The 14906-nt window shown below is 40.8% G+C and overlaps 1 protein-coding gene across 1 annotated transcript in view; it reads right to left on the reverse strand.

Moving 5' to 3' along the window:
• Positions 1-9777, reverse strand: part of SLC35A1 (solute carrier family 35 member A1) — a 31396-nt gene extending 21619 nt beyond the window's left edge. The window contains exons 1-2 of the mRNA XM_027551435.1: positions 9673-9777; positions 5593-5770 (exon numbers count right to left, since the gene is read on the reverse strand). Coding sequence (XP_027407236.1) covers positions 5593-5770; positions 9673-9688 — 194 coding nt within the window. The 5' untranslated portion in view covers positions 9689-9777. The remainder of the gene's footprint in view (positions 1-5592; positions 5771-9672) is intronic.
• Positions 9778-14906: the final 5129 nt, after the last annotated feature.

The raw sequence follows: 14906 nt of genomic DNA on the forward strand, positions 1-14906 counted from the left end.
AATTTAGTATTATCTAATTTTTACATTAACTTAGTTTTTTGGAACATAGGGAAAATGTATTAATCATGAAGATCTAACTTTCCCTTTTTCTTCTCAGAAGATTCTCCAAGTTCTAAATCTTTAGTTATTTCTAACAGAATTCTTTCACATTCTCCCACAATATCCTGAAGTCCTCATCCTTTCTCTCAGATGATAAAGTGTTGCTTCTACTTTGAAAACAAAGTAAAAAAGTCCAATGTCATGTTTTTACCCTTATAGAAGGAATTAGTTTAACATCATGTGGTAAAGCATTTTCAAACAATATAAGTTCAAAATTACGAAATCAATTTGTTTCTTATGTGTACCAACAAAGCAACTCCTAAAATTTCTGAGTAACAAGTATCTTCTGATATTTAGAAGTCTCTCTACCACAGCAAATAAAGCACTGACATCCAACCTGGCTTTTTTTGGGAGGGGGACAAACTACTTAACATCCTATTTGCCTTTGGTCCACTTTTTTTAAATTACTGATTTTAATATGTGTATAAAGAAATTACAGCATAGAGAATATCTGGAAAATCTACTCTGCAAACTTCACACAACTGCATCAAAAAGACAAACATAAAATTCTAGGCACTTTCACGTGCTCCAACTCTTAACTGTTCAATCCTAGTCCAGCCATCTATTTTATTCATCTTTTCCATATTCCAAACTGCTTCAGGGGAACCGTGATAAGCTAGTTGTCCTTTCAAGATCTAGAATCAACTTGCAGCGTTTTCACTGAGTGTGTTTCCCACACAGCGCTGATTTAGTTTCATTAGGGACTGTCTCATGACATACTGCTGAATAAGCTGAAGAAGTAATACACAATGTCCTTTCATTTCATTCTGCAGCTATCAACCTGTGACCTAACGCTGTAAAATAATTCTTTCACTATTTTACCATTCCAAGAAATTAACGTTTTCACAGATGCCCTCTTGATTTGCTCCAAGAAATTCTGCCCTACCAAGGTGTTTTGAATAACCACATAATTTGCCAACGTGTTTCTCATTAAAAATTATGTTTGCTTTAAAATCCAGTAGTTTCTAATTCATTTCACTTCTTTTATGCTTTGTAATCTTTTTTTTCCCCCAGTGTTTTTTCCCACTTGGAAACTCCTTGTGTTTTAAATGATTTTTCTTCACAGCCAAACTCTTGCTAGCCATGTCAAGTCAAATGCCAGCAGCCATCAAAACTCTGTCTCATAATTCTTTACTTTTTTCTGATTGTCCCTGGTCTTGTGAACTCTGCAGGTAATGTTTATAAAAGAGGCTCTACATTATCCTGGGCTTCCCTTGTGGCTCAGCTGGTAAAGAATCTGCTTGCAATGTGGGAGACCTGGGTTCAATCCCTGGGTTGGGAAGATCCCCTAGAGACAGGAACAGCTACCCACTCCAGTATTCTGGCCTGGAAAATTCCATGGACTGTATAGTCCATAGGATCACAAAGGACATGACTGAGCAACTTTCACTTTCACTACATTATCCTGGTGACATAAACAGCCATCTGGTTACTGATGATGACGACAATGAAGTACAGTATTTGGTTTTCCACAGTTGTTGTTTCAACACCATTATCTAACTAATCTGATGAATTCTTAGAAACTTTTCTGCTTTTATATTAATTTCAAAGAAAGTTTCCACAAAACAAACTTCAACTGACCATACCCATAACATTGAATAGCTTAAAATAAGAAATACTATAAGCGAGCAATGCAAAGCTGGGAAAGCATCAAAATAACACAAAAAGTCCATGCAGTGGGTTGGCAGGACACTAGCCCAACTGCTGAGTTAAACCAAAGGCTTCACTACTTTTTAAAAAATTCTTGAACAGTTACAAAACAACTGAACCACGATTTGATCTTACAGCTTTAAATAGCAGATTCCATGCTTAACAGTCCTATTTCATTCCTGGGTCATAATTTTTTCTCCCTAAAGAAGCTGGGGGATAAGGAGAAGAAATGTGCTCCCTGTGCCTCTTTTCCACTATCTCCATTTTTGTATTAAAAGAAGTTAAGCCATAAGATTTTTATTAATTTATTTATTCCTAAATTGGTTGTTGTTCTGGCATTTCAAATATAGAGATTCTTGCCTTTTAAAGACACAATAAGCCCTCTCCTTTACCTGACATTCTCCAGAATCAGATCAGATCAGATCAGATCAGTCGCTCAGTCGTGTCCGACTCTTTGTGATCCCATGAATTGCAGCACGCCAGGCCTCCCTGTCCCTCACCAACTCCTGGAGTTTACTTAGACTCACGTTCATAGAGTCAGTGATGCCATCCAGCCGTCTCATCCTGTCATCCCCTTCTCCTCCTGCCCCCAATCCGTCCCAGCATCAGTCTCTCTTCCAATGAGTCAACTCTTCGCATGAGGTGGCCAAAGTACTGGAGTTTCAGCTTCAGCATCATTCCTTCCAAAGAACACCCAGGACTGATCTCCTTCAGAATGGACTGGTTGGATCTCCTTGCAGTCCAAGGGACTCTCAAGAGTCTTCTCCAACACTACAGTTCAAAAGCATCAATTCTTCAGCGCTCAGCCTTCTTCACAGTCCAACTCTCACATCCATACATGACCACAGGAAAAACCATAGCCTTGACTAGATGAACCTTTGTTGGCAAAGTAATGTCTCTGCTTTTGAATATGCTGTCTAGGTTGGTCATAACTTTACTTCCAAGGAGTAAGCATTTTTTAATTTCATGGCTGCAGTCACCATCTGTAGTGATTTTGGAGCCCAGAAAAATAAAGTCTGACACTGTTTCCCCATCTATTTCCCGTGAAGTGGTGGGACCGGATGCCATGATCTTCGTTTTCTGAATGTTGAGCTTTAAGCCAACTTTTTCACTCTCCACTTTCACTTTCATCAAGAGGCTTTTGAGTTCCTCTTCACTTTCTGCCATAAGGGTGGTGTCATCTGCATATCTGAGATTATTGAGATTTCTCCCAGCAATCTTGATTCCAGCTTGTGTTTCTTCCAGTCCAGCATTTCTCATGATGTCCTCTGCATATAAGTTAAATAAACAGGGTGACAATATACAGCCTTGACGAACTCCTTTTCCTACTTGGAACCAGTCTGTTGTTCCATGTCCAGTTCTAACCGTTGCTTCCTGACCTGCATATAGGTTTCTCAATAGGCAGGTCAGGTGGTCTGGTATTCCCATCTCTTGAAGAATTTTCCACAGTTTATTGTGATCGACACAGTCAAAGGCTTTGGCATAGTCAATAAAGCAGAAAGAGATGTTTTTCTGGAACTCTCTTGCTTTTTCTATGATCCAGTGGATGTTGGCAATTTGATCTCTGGTTCCTCTGTCTTTTCTAAAACCAGAATAGTGGAAGCCAAATTTCCTTAAAAATGGATCTTGTTAAGAAACTGTAAACGTCTGAGATTTTAACCTACTTGCAACCCAACACGTTAGACTGCCACAGTAGCTCTGCCTATAAGACAAATCTCAAACACAGATTTTCTATTAAACCTTTCCACTGTCTAGCTTCAAGTTATTTTTCTGTTCTTTACTCCCTCTCCACATCATTTTTAAAGTATTTTTTTCAGATGGATTATTTGTAATCATGCATGTGTTTTCTAGTATATTTTCTGTCTCTTCCACTAAACCTAAATTTGAAGCAAGCAGGAACCATATCTCATTCATTCCACAACATCTATTTTATTTATACTGTATCTATTTCATATCATACCAAGTCTACTTCTGCGGTGGTTTAGTTGCTCTGCTGCTAAGTCACTTCAGTCGTGTCCGACTCTGTGCGACCCCACAGACGGCCGCCCACCAGGCTCCGCTGTCCCTGGGATTCTCCAGGCAAGAACCCTGGAGTGGGTTGCCCCTGGCTTCTCCGTTTAGTTGCTCAGTCCTGTCCAACTCTTTTCGACCCCATGAACTGTAGCCCACCAGGCTCCTCTGTCCATGGGATTTCCCAGGCAAGAATACTGGAGTGGGTTGCCATTTCCTTCTCCAGTCTATTTCTATATCCAGCACCTATTATAAAACTGTCACACAGAAATCACTTAATAAATATTTGTTAAATGAAATTTAAAGTGTTTAAATGTAATTTAACCCTTACACCTGCTATTCTTCACTGCTTCTTACACTCACCAGCATACATCTTGAAACCTATATGAATTCACTTGTCCACATGACCCAGGTGGGTCCTCATCTCGTGTATCTTTCCCAAGTATGGGAATTCCCTGGTGGTCCGATGACTAAGACTCTGGGCTCCCAATGCAGGGGGCCTTGTCGATCCCTGGCCAGGGAACTAGATCCCACGTGCCACAACTAAGACCTGGCAGAGCCAAATAAGTAAATTAAAAAAAAAAAAAAGGTTAAAAAAAAACTTTTCAAGTAATTTCCTACCAGATTTTAATTCTCACAACTCTGCTTTCTCCAGTTACAAACTAAAGAAACTATACAGTGTAACTCGAAGCTTGCCTTCTTGTTTGTCTCATTTTCTTTTGTCTTTTGTTACTGTTTTCTCTCATCCACAGCCTATGGCTATTTTCCTCTATCTTGAATGGACTCTTACCCCTGGTTTTATAGACAGGGTCCAGAACTTCCCTTTGCATATATTTCCCACTTTCCTTTACTGGTGGGGAGAAAGTCACCTGATTTTTATTAGACTTAAAATATTCCAGTCTATGAATATAATGTGGGAAATGAAAACAGACAAAAAACTGCTGGGCTTATGGGCAGCACTAAAGACTTAAAACGTGAACTTTAAAAAAAGAAAAAGAAATAGAGAAACTGAAGCTTAGGAGAAGAAGAGAAGCTAAGGAATATATGGAAAGTCATAATCCCAATGAGTCTAAGACTAAAATTAGGTCTGTATCACTCCAAAGGCACTATTCTCAACCCTGTCTTATATTTCAGCCTTGCTAAAACAATTTTCACCCAATGTTACTGATCCAAAGCCCCCAGTGCTACCAAATATTAATAGCACGATAGTGAGGAACCTCAGACACCGTGTAGGTAAAATAGGGGTAATTACCATACTTACCTAAAGAATGTATAAAGACCAAATGAGATAACTAAGGAAAAGCACTTAGTACAGGGTCTAACACTTAACACAGAAAATACTAAGGAAATGTTAACTATTATGATCGCTTTATTCCTCTCTAACAGAAGTCAGCACATTTTCTATAAGAACCAAATGGTAAATAGTTTAGGCTGTGTGAGCCACACAGTCTGTGTTGCAACAAAAACAAGCAGCAAACTGGATTAACCAGTGGGCCATAGTTAGCCAACTCCACCTGATTTATGGTGGTTTTTCAACTTTGGCACCACTGATATTTGGGGATGGAGACTTCTTTGTTATGGATTGCTGTCCTGGAGGACACGGCATCACACGATGTTTATCAGCACCATTGACCTCCACCCGCTTGATGTAAGTAGCATCCCCCAAGTTGGGTCAACCAAAATTATACCTCCTGGGGAGCAAAAATGACCTGAGCTGAGAAAGCTTGCTCTAGAGCAATCAAACATATGAAGATATAGCTTGAATTTTCTAATAAAGAACGTAACTGAGTAAAAAAGTAAAAATTTAACACACTAAAACGTATTTATACTCACTTAGCTAAAATGCCCACACTTAGCAATAACTTTATAACTTCTGTGATACACACGGCTGTGGTTGAAAAGTAGAGTTCTTTGTCTGATGTCCTTGTGTATCTTAAAGCTATGGTATAAGCTGCAGCCACCAGGGTCATCACTGCCAAGCAGTATAACTTGAATAATAAATTGACATTTTCTGGAAAATATGTGCAAAGATATTATTTAATAGACAACATTATGTATATAAAAGTTAATCAGTGTTATACTTCAAGATGCTTTCCAATTTCAAGCACAAAATACATTAAAAAACTTGTTTTCAAAACAATGCTCTCTAACTACATGAAAAGAAACACACACACACAATACATAGCTGACTTTCAATATCAACTGGTTAGGCACAGATTTTGCTCCTGGGGAGGGCTCAATTGCAAGATATCTGGCTTAACTAACTCTAGTTTAGGATGTTATAAATTACACACTTTATATATCTTTATAACTCATACTTGTGAAAGCAAAACATTGATGGCAGGATAAAAACAATAGCAGCAATGTATATTCTAAACAGAGAGACAGCAGGAAGAAAACAAAAGGAATAAGTGAATGATAAAATAATACATAATTTTATAAATTACATCCAGCCTCTCATTTCACAGCATTATATGAGAGATAACTCATAACACACACAAAAAAAGAGTATTAAGAATGAAGTTCTGTAAAACCTGAAATCCAGGAAATATACACAACTTATGAACACTCAATTTAAGAACTTATTGTAAGTATATCTGAGCATCAGCCATCACTCAGGCACCAAGGCTGGTCCACCAACTTCAATAAAACCACAAGCAGTGGGGAGCCAGGTCTCCTTCAGTACTCCCAGCCCTCACCTAGACAGCCATCACCTAGTACTCAAACTATTTCTACTTTTTTTACCCACTTCATACTTCCCTCATCCCCAGCTATATTTAACCTTCTTTCAAATCTTCAGGCACATGTTAAACAGGGATCAGCAAGTTTTATTCTGTAAGGGCCAACAGTAAATATTTTAGGTTTTTTAGGCCATGAGGCAAAATTAAGGATATCATGTAGGTGTATGTAGGTGACAAGAGAGAAAACATATTTTCACATTTAACTTATATTTATTGGAAAAATTCAAAATATAATAATAATTGAGTACAATGCTTTCTTATATTGAGAAGACGGGAATTCTGGGGGTGGAGGTGGAGGCAGGTAACATTATGCTTCACTGGTCTTCAAAGTTGGTGTTCCATCAGATCAACTGCAAACGTTCATCTGTAAAAACCATTCTTAGCTCACAGGCCATTCAAAAACAAGTGATAGGCTGGGTTTGACCAATGGGCCATACTTTGACAACCTGGGCTAAGAACCAGAGGGACAGAGGTTGCTCTGGGCTGCTACTATAACTACATTACATCTAAGTATGCTTCTTAACTACTTTGGAAGCTTAACCATAATTCAGAGGTGACTTGCACAGGAAAATAAAAGTTTCAAACAAATCATCTTTGTATGGTAAGGTGGAAACTTACTAGGAAAACAGGTTCTTCAATATAAATATTTTTCCCTGGGTGAATTAAAGAATTATTTGCAAAATTCAGGCAGATGTTTAAAAGTACATTAGGTCTTACCTAAAAAGCTGGATGGCAGAACAGAAAAAATAGAGCTTATCTCTGCCTAAAGGTTCAATCAATCTTGAGGACCCAAAAGGCAATGTTAATGTAAAAGAGATTGAAGAGGATTACTGTAATACTTCACTTGCCCTAAAACTCTCCTACACAAGGAGGAAATGTAAGACAAAAAATAAACAGCAGTACAGGAGAAAGCATTTCCCATCTTCTTGATCAGGGGTGAACAAAGTACATTTCCTCTCATTTTTCTATGATCTGAAAGCTGAGAATAGGTTTACATTTTTAAATGGTTGGAAAAAAGTTTTTAACATTTTGTGATGTATGAAAATTATATGAAATTCAAATTACTGTCACAAAAAGTTTTATTAGAACATACTTGTTTCCGAATTATTTATGGCTTTTTTTTTTTTTTTTGCCCTGCAACAGCAGGGTGAGTAGTTATGACAGAGACCATCAGCTATTAACAGAAAAAGTTTACCAACCCACATGTCCTAGATTATCCATACTTTACTAAATAAGAGAGGTTAGGACTCCTAAACTAAAAACTATGTCAGCGATTATATAGGTTCCTGATTCCAAAACAACACAATGAATGGCTAAAATTTTGAAAATACACCTATTAGCATAGTGATTAAATGGGAATACATTTGATATTCCTGAAAATAACTACCAATTAAATAAAGAGCAAGCAAATAAGTTTAGATATCTGTATAATGAAAGTGCAATTATTAGCAATTTCAGTTTGTTTCAAGGTAATATTATCACAAGTCCATACTGGGACTTCCCTGGTGGTCCAATGGTTAAGACTCCTGAGCTTCACTGCAGGAGGTAGAGGTTCAATCGTTAGTCGGGGACTAAGATCCATGCGGTGGCAAAAAGTCCACAGCTTAACTGCATTGTTGAGTGGGCACAGTGGCACATCAGCACTGTTTTCTCCTTCTCTCAAAGCTCCCATTAGCTCCCACACAACTTCTGTTTATATGTGGAGAATCCCACCACCCCGCCCCGCAAAAGAAATTTACAAACTGGAGTTGTATATTTTTCTCAGTTATAGTTCACTATATTTTAGAGGGGACATTATTTGTAACACCTGAGAAGGTGGAAATTAGGAAGTCCCAGATAAATAAATCCTTTGTGAATATCAGGAAGTTCGGGATTGCAATTTTGTATTACACAGTTCTAGCGGACATGTAAGATTTATCACACGACCCAGGCACAACAAATAGGTATTGGCAATAAGCCTAAATCTGTAAACTGAGCAACTATTTCAGATGATTTGACTTAGGTAATTCTGCAATTGCCTTCACCATTCATCTTGCTATTTTCATTTTATGTCAATTATCAAAAGAATTCTACTTTTTTCCTTTATTTCGGGTGTTGCTATAAAAGACTCTTAAAGATGGGCTTATTTGAAATGCGAGAAGCATATGCAATTGCAGACAATGCCCCTGAGCAGGGCTTGAAGGATAAACGTGGCCTCTCCAACCAGGAAAATAATTTGCCACCCAAGCAAAAAGCTATTGTTCAAATATTTGTTCAACGTATACTCAGGGGTGAAGCCAAGAGCTCTATGGAGGAAATGTGGAGAAGAATCCGGGTGTTGCCCAATCTCTCGTAGCTTTACCATTCAGAAACTCAACTCCGGTTTCAACTTATCCCATCCAGCAAAGCAAACGAGCTGCAGAGTTAATGATACTTTCACTCAGGAAAAGGCAATTAGTCATCAAACATTATTACTCTAATGAGCTATCCCTGGGGAAGGGGCAGGGGCAGGGGCGGAGGATGGGTATCATCCTTCCCACAAAATATTCAAGTGTTACTTCTAACCACATAACATTCTCGAGAGTAACTGTTAACGACAGCTTTCTCCGTCTCGTCACATTGCAAGGCTGTTCTCCTGCCCCAAGGATGTTTTCAGTATCTGTTAGGTGGACCAGCCGCTGCTTAGGTTCTGCACCCGGAGCATACCCTTAAGGTTCTGAGCACCCCAGTGTAGAAGGCACCGCGGAGACAGCAAACGCGGTGACCCCGGCCCGCACTGAGACCCGTCCTGCCTCCCGCTGGGTGATGCGGGTCCAGCCCGGGCCCGGCGCACTGACCCCTCGCCCGGTCCGCTACAGCCCAGGCCTGTCTGAATTCTGTTCCCACCCACTCGTCCAGGCAGGCGCGGTCTCCGGCCGCCAAACCGGCTGGCCCTGAGTCCGCCCCCCGGGAAGGCAGCCGCAGTGGGAGGCTGGCTGCCCCACGCTCCCCTGACCCGTGGCAGCGCGCGCTCAAGCCCGGGAGCCGCTCAACACAAATCCCCGCTCCCCGACGCCCGGGCCTACCCCCCGGAGACCCGAGCCCCGCGGGCACGGAAGATGCTCGCCCGCAGACAGATGCAGACAAGTGCTGAGGCTCGCTCGGCATAGCGCCTCCGACCCGGGTTCTCCAGTCCCGCCGGCCCCGGCCTCACCTCTTGGGGCTGCCATGGTTCCCCGACAGCGCCGCGCGGAACTGACCCGCACCCCCTCCGCTCGCGTCAGGGCACCCGGGACCGCCTCCCGGAGTCATAGAGACTAAAACCGCGGGGCCTAGAGCGCCCCGCCGGCCAACCGGCCGCGGCTTCCCGCCCAGCCAAGCACCTGGACTAGGTTCACGAATTCGACCGCTGCAGAAAAGGGGCGGACCCGGAGGGAGAAGAGACCGATACCGCCCAGTTTCTGTTGACAAGGGAGTAAAACTTAGGTTCCACAGCGTTCTTTTGTAAACCACAACTCCCGGCCGGCTAACGAGGCTGAGTCGCGAGAGCCGAGCGTTGCCTTCTGGGAACTGTAGTCCTCACCAGGTGATTTGGCGGCAAATAGGAATTGGTCTTCGATGAAAGGATTTTGGCAAAGCTGTTGTATATCGTCCTAAAACCCGGAAAGTAACAGAAACTAGGCAACTTCTGTAACTTGCATTAAGTTCCTCACTCATTAACTTCTGTTGTTACCTCTTATTTAAACTTAAAGTTTATATTATATATTGTTCAAAGTCTTGTGGCTGTGTCCTCATCGTCAGCATCATCTCTGATTATATTTACCTTACCAGACATTCTAACTGCACAATCTTCGCTTCAAAACGTTAGGCATATCAACAGGCACAGACTTCAACCGCTATAATCTCCACGTTCACTGAAGCATGTTAACTGGCATAAGCGATATTAGAAATAATTCACCGTCAAATGGTTTTCAAGATATGTGGATTGGTTAAAAATATTGTTGGATATAAGTACCTCCATTCTTACAGGAACATGGGTACAATATTGTGAGATTCCCAGCAGCCTACACCTTCCGTAGCATGATCTTTCCCCTAAATGACTTTCAGACTTAATTGAAGAAAGTAGAGAAAACCACTAAGACCATTCAGGTATGACCTAAATCAAATCCCTTATGATTATACAGTAGAAGTGACAAATAAGGTTCAATGGATTAGATCTGATAGACAGAGTGCCTGAGAACTGGATGGAGGTTCACGACATTGTACAGGAGGCAGTGATCAAGACTATTCCCAAGAAAAAGAAATGCAAAAAGCCAAAATGGTTGTCTGAGGAGACCTTACAAATAGCTGTGAAAAGAAGAGAAGTGAAAGGCAAGGGGAAAAAGAAAGATATACCCATCTGAATGCAGAGTTCCAAAGACTAGCAAGGAAAGAGAAGAAACCTTCCTCAGTGATCAATGCAAAGAAATAGAGGAAAACAATAGAATGGGAAAGACTAGAGATCTCTTTAAGAAAATTAGAGATGCCAAGGGAACATTTCACACAAAGATGGGCACAATAAAGGACAGAAATGGTATGAACCTAACAGAAGCAGAAGATAGTAAGAAGAGGTAAGAGGTAAGGCAAGAATACACAGAAGAACTGTACAAAAAAGATCTTCATGATCCATCATAACCACGATGATGTGATCACTCACCTAGAGCCAGACATCCTGGAATTCAAAGTCAAGTGGGCCTTAGGAAGCATCAGTACGAACACAGCTAGTGGAGGTGATGGAATTCCAGTTGAGATATTTCAAATCCTGAAAGATGATGCTGTGAAAGTGCTGCACTCAATATGCCAGCAAATTTGGAAAATTCAGCAGGGGCCACAGGACTGGAAAGGGTCAGTTTTCATTCCAACTCCAAAGAAAGGCATTGCCAAAGAATGCTCAAACTACCACACAATTGCACTCATCTCACACACTAGCAAAGTGATGCTCAAAATTCTCCAAGCCAGACTTCAATAATACATGAACCGTGAACTTCCAGATGTTCAAGCTGGTTTTAGAAAAGGCAGAGGAACCAGAGATCAAATTGCCAACATCCACTTGATCATCAAAAAAGCAAGAGGGTTCCAGAAAAACATCTACTTCTGCTTTATTGACTACACCAAAGCCTTTGAGTGTGTGGATCACAACAAACTGGAAAATTCTTAAAGAGATGGGAATACCAGACCACCTGACCTGCCTCCTGAGAAATCTGTATGCAGGTTAAGAAGCAACAGTTAGAACTGGACATGAAAAAACAGACTGGTTCCAAATAGGGAAAGGAGTATGTCAAGGCTGTATATTGTCACCCTGCTTATTTAAGTTATATGCAAAGCACATCATGAGAAATGCTGGGCTGGATGAGGCACAAGCTGGAATCAAGATGGCCGGGAGAAATATCAATAACCTCAGATAGGCAGATGAGACCACCCTTATAGCAGAAAGTGAAGAAGAATTAAAGAGCCTCCTGATGAAAGTGAAAGAGGAGAGTGAAAAAGTTGGTTTAAAACTCAACATTCAGAAAACTAAGATCATGGCATCTGATCCCATCATTTCATGGCAAGCAGATGGGGAAACAGTGGAAACAGTGACTTTTTTTTTTTTTTTTTTTTTTGCTCCAAAATCACTGCAGAAGGTGACTGCAGCCAGGAAATTAAAAGACACTGCTCCTTCAAAGAAAAGTTATGACCAACCTAGACAGCATATTAAAAAGCAGAGACATTACTATGCCAACAAATGTCCATCTAGTCAAAGCTATGTAGCCATATATTGATGTGGTTTTTCCAGTAGGCATATATGGATATTTCTCTATAAAGAAATAAAGACTATAAAGAAAGCTGAGCACCAAAGAATTGATGCTTTTGAACTGTGGTGTTGCAGAAGACTCTTGAGGGTCCCTTGGACAACAAGGAGATCCAACCAGTCCATCCTAAAGGAAATCAGTCCTGAATGTTCTCCATCCTAAAGGAAATCAGTCCTGAATGTTCGTTGGAAGGACTGATGCTGAAGCTGGAACACCAATACTTTGGCCACCTGATGTGAAGAACTGACTCACTTGAAAAGACCCTGATGCTAGGAAAGATTGAAGGCGGGTGGAAAAGAGGACAACAGAGGATAAGATGGTTGGGTGGCATCACCGACTCAACGGACATGAGTTTGAGTAAACTCCAGGAGTTGGTGATGGACAGGGAGGCCTGGCATGCTGCAGTCCATGGGGTCACAAAGGGCTGGACATGACTGAGTGACTGAATTGAACCTAAGATCATTTTATATATATATCCTTTTAATATTATTGCAAAATTTTTCATTACTTATTAGCATCACATTAATAGGGGGGAGTGGGGCTTCCCAGATAGCTCAGTGTAAAGAAGGCAGGTTCTATTCTAGGTGGGGGAGATCCCCTGGAGAAGAAAATGGCAACCCACTCCAGTATTCTTGCCCAGGAAACCCCACGGACAGAGTAGCTTGGCAGGCTATGGTCCATGGGGTATCAAAAGAGCAGGACTTAGCAAATAAACATGACTTAGCAACTAAACGACAATATCAGAAGGAACTCAAAGAAGGAGACCATAGTTTATATAGTGAGACATTTGATTAATCTCAGTTCAGAGCAATGTTGAATCTTCCCTCTGCCTGGTTGTATGTGTGCTGACTGGTGCTAATCACCTCTTCCTATAATTGGTACAGTTCTCACTTATGCAATTATTCAGTTCCCTGCTGTATGTTCTTATACATACCCATATATACTTAAAAACTCATATCTGTACTTGAAATTAATTGCAAAAATTAAAAATATTCTATCATACATTTATTTTGTTCTATATTGTTTTATATGGTTTATTTATCTCCTATTTTGGAGTATCATTATAGTTTCAACTTACTTCAATTAACTGTAATTATTCTTTGAACACTCAAATTGCCCCAGTATGAACCCTATACATCCACTCCTTTCTTTAAATCTGCAGAAATTTTTTGAAACATTTTTTATTTCTGGCAACAAGGTCCCAGGTTCCAGGCCAGTCTTGATTTTTCCCTCTTCTAAGCCATGGGATCAACTACGCTTCAAGAAACTATGGTTCCTTCTTGGGGAGAAGAGTATTACACATATACACACTGATCATAATTAGGGTGGTGGGTAAAATGCTTTAGAGCTAGTTTTGTGGCATTTCTGGTTCACATAATGTAAATTTTCCTTCTTAAAATTTTCATTGCCTGCAAAGACTTTCTGCTCCATTACCATGAGCCTTGACTAGATTCTGATGCCTCTTGTCCTAACCTGATCAGCCCAAAACCCACCAGGGACAAACCTATAGTCAGATCGAGTCAGGATGATTGGTCCATTCCAGTGAAGGAGACTGCACATCAGAATAACTGTGGGAGGTCTCGGGAAACAAAGGAAAAGACAGTTACAGAATCTGGGGGAGGGATGGACTTACTGTGTATGTTTGCTCAATCATGTCCAGCTCTTTGCAACCACATGGACTGTAGCCCACCAGGCTCCTCTGTCCATGGGATTTTCTAGACATGAATACTGCTGCTGCTGCTGCTAAGTTGCTTCAGTCGTGTCCGACTATGTGCGACCCCATAGATGACAGCCCATCAGGCTTCCCCGTCCCTGGGATTCTCCAGGCAAGAACACTGGAGTGGGTTGCCATTTCCTTCTCCAATGCATGAAAGTGAAAAGTGAAAGTGAAGTCGCTCAGTCGTGTCCGACTCTAGCGACCCCATGGACTGCAGTCTACCAGGCTCCTCCATCCATGGGATTTTCCAGGCAAAAGTAGTGGAGTGGGGTGCCATTGCCTTCTCTGAGACATGAATACTAGAGTGGGTGAAATTTAAAAAGAAGCAGTACTTTGTTAGATTCAAAACAGGGCTGTGTGTGAAAAACTCAACATCAGAGCTGAATAGTCTCAGGATCCTGTTTCTTGGAAACTCCAAAGTTACTGTATATGTGAACTGTTACACTCAGGAGTCCCCTAAATGAAGGCTTTGGAACTAGGTTGGAAACTGAAGCTGCCTCGTTGGATCAAAGTGACTGAAACCCTTCAAGCAAGAATAGAGTGTTTCATTGTTACTGATACAATTTCCACAGCAGGGTTCCTAGTAGTGTATGATTTCAGAGAACAAAACTTTTCAGTGAATTAGAAAGTAGACACTCAAAAAAGGAGGGTGTTATTATACTTTACAACTGTAGCATATCCTTGAGGGAGATATTGTTTCCTGTTAACTTTGAAGCTGGGATTTTTGTGTTTCTCATCCCAGCCCAGTGAATGGCCAAGCAGATATTTACATTCTTGATTTAAGGTAATTTTTACTTTCTCATTTCGAATTATCCTAAGTCTTCCAGGACAAGTATCAGTTCAATGTGTTTCTTTTATGTGTGTCTAGTTTTCTGTACAAACCTTGGTTAGAGCAAGGAG

The sequence above is a fragment of the Bos indicus x Bos taurus genome, chromosome 9, assembly GCF_003369695.1.
Source record: "Bos indicus x Bos taurus breed Angus x Brahman F1 hybrid chromosome 9, Bos_hybrid_MaternalHap_v2.0, whole genome shotgun sequence".
Taxonomy (NCBI): Eukaryota; Metazoa; Chordata; class Mammalia; order Artiodactyla; family Bovidae; genus Bos; species Bos indicus x Bos taurus.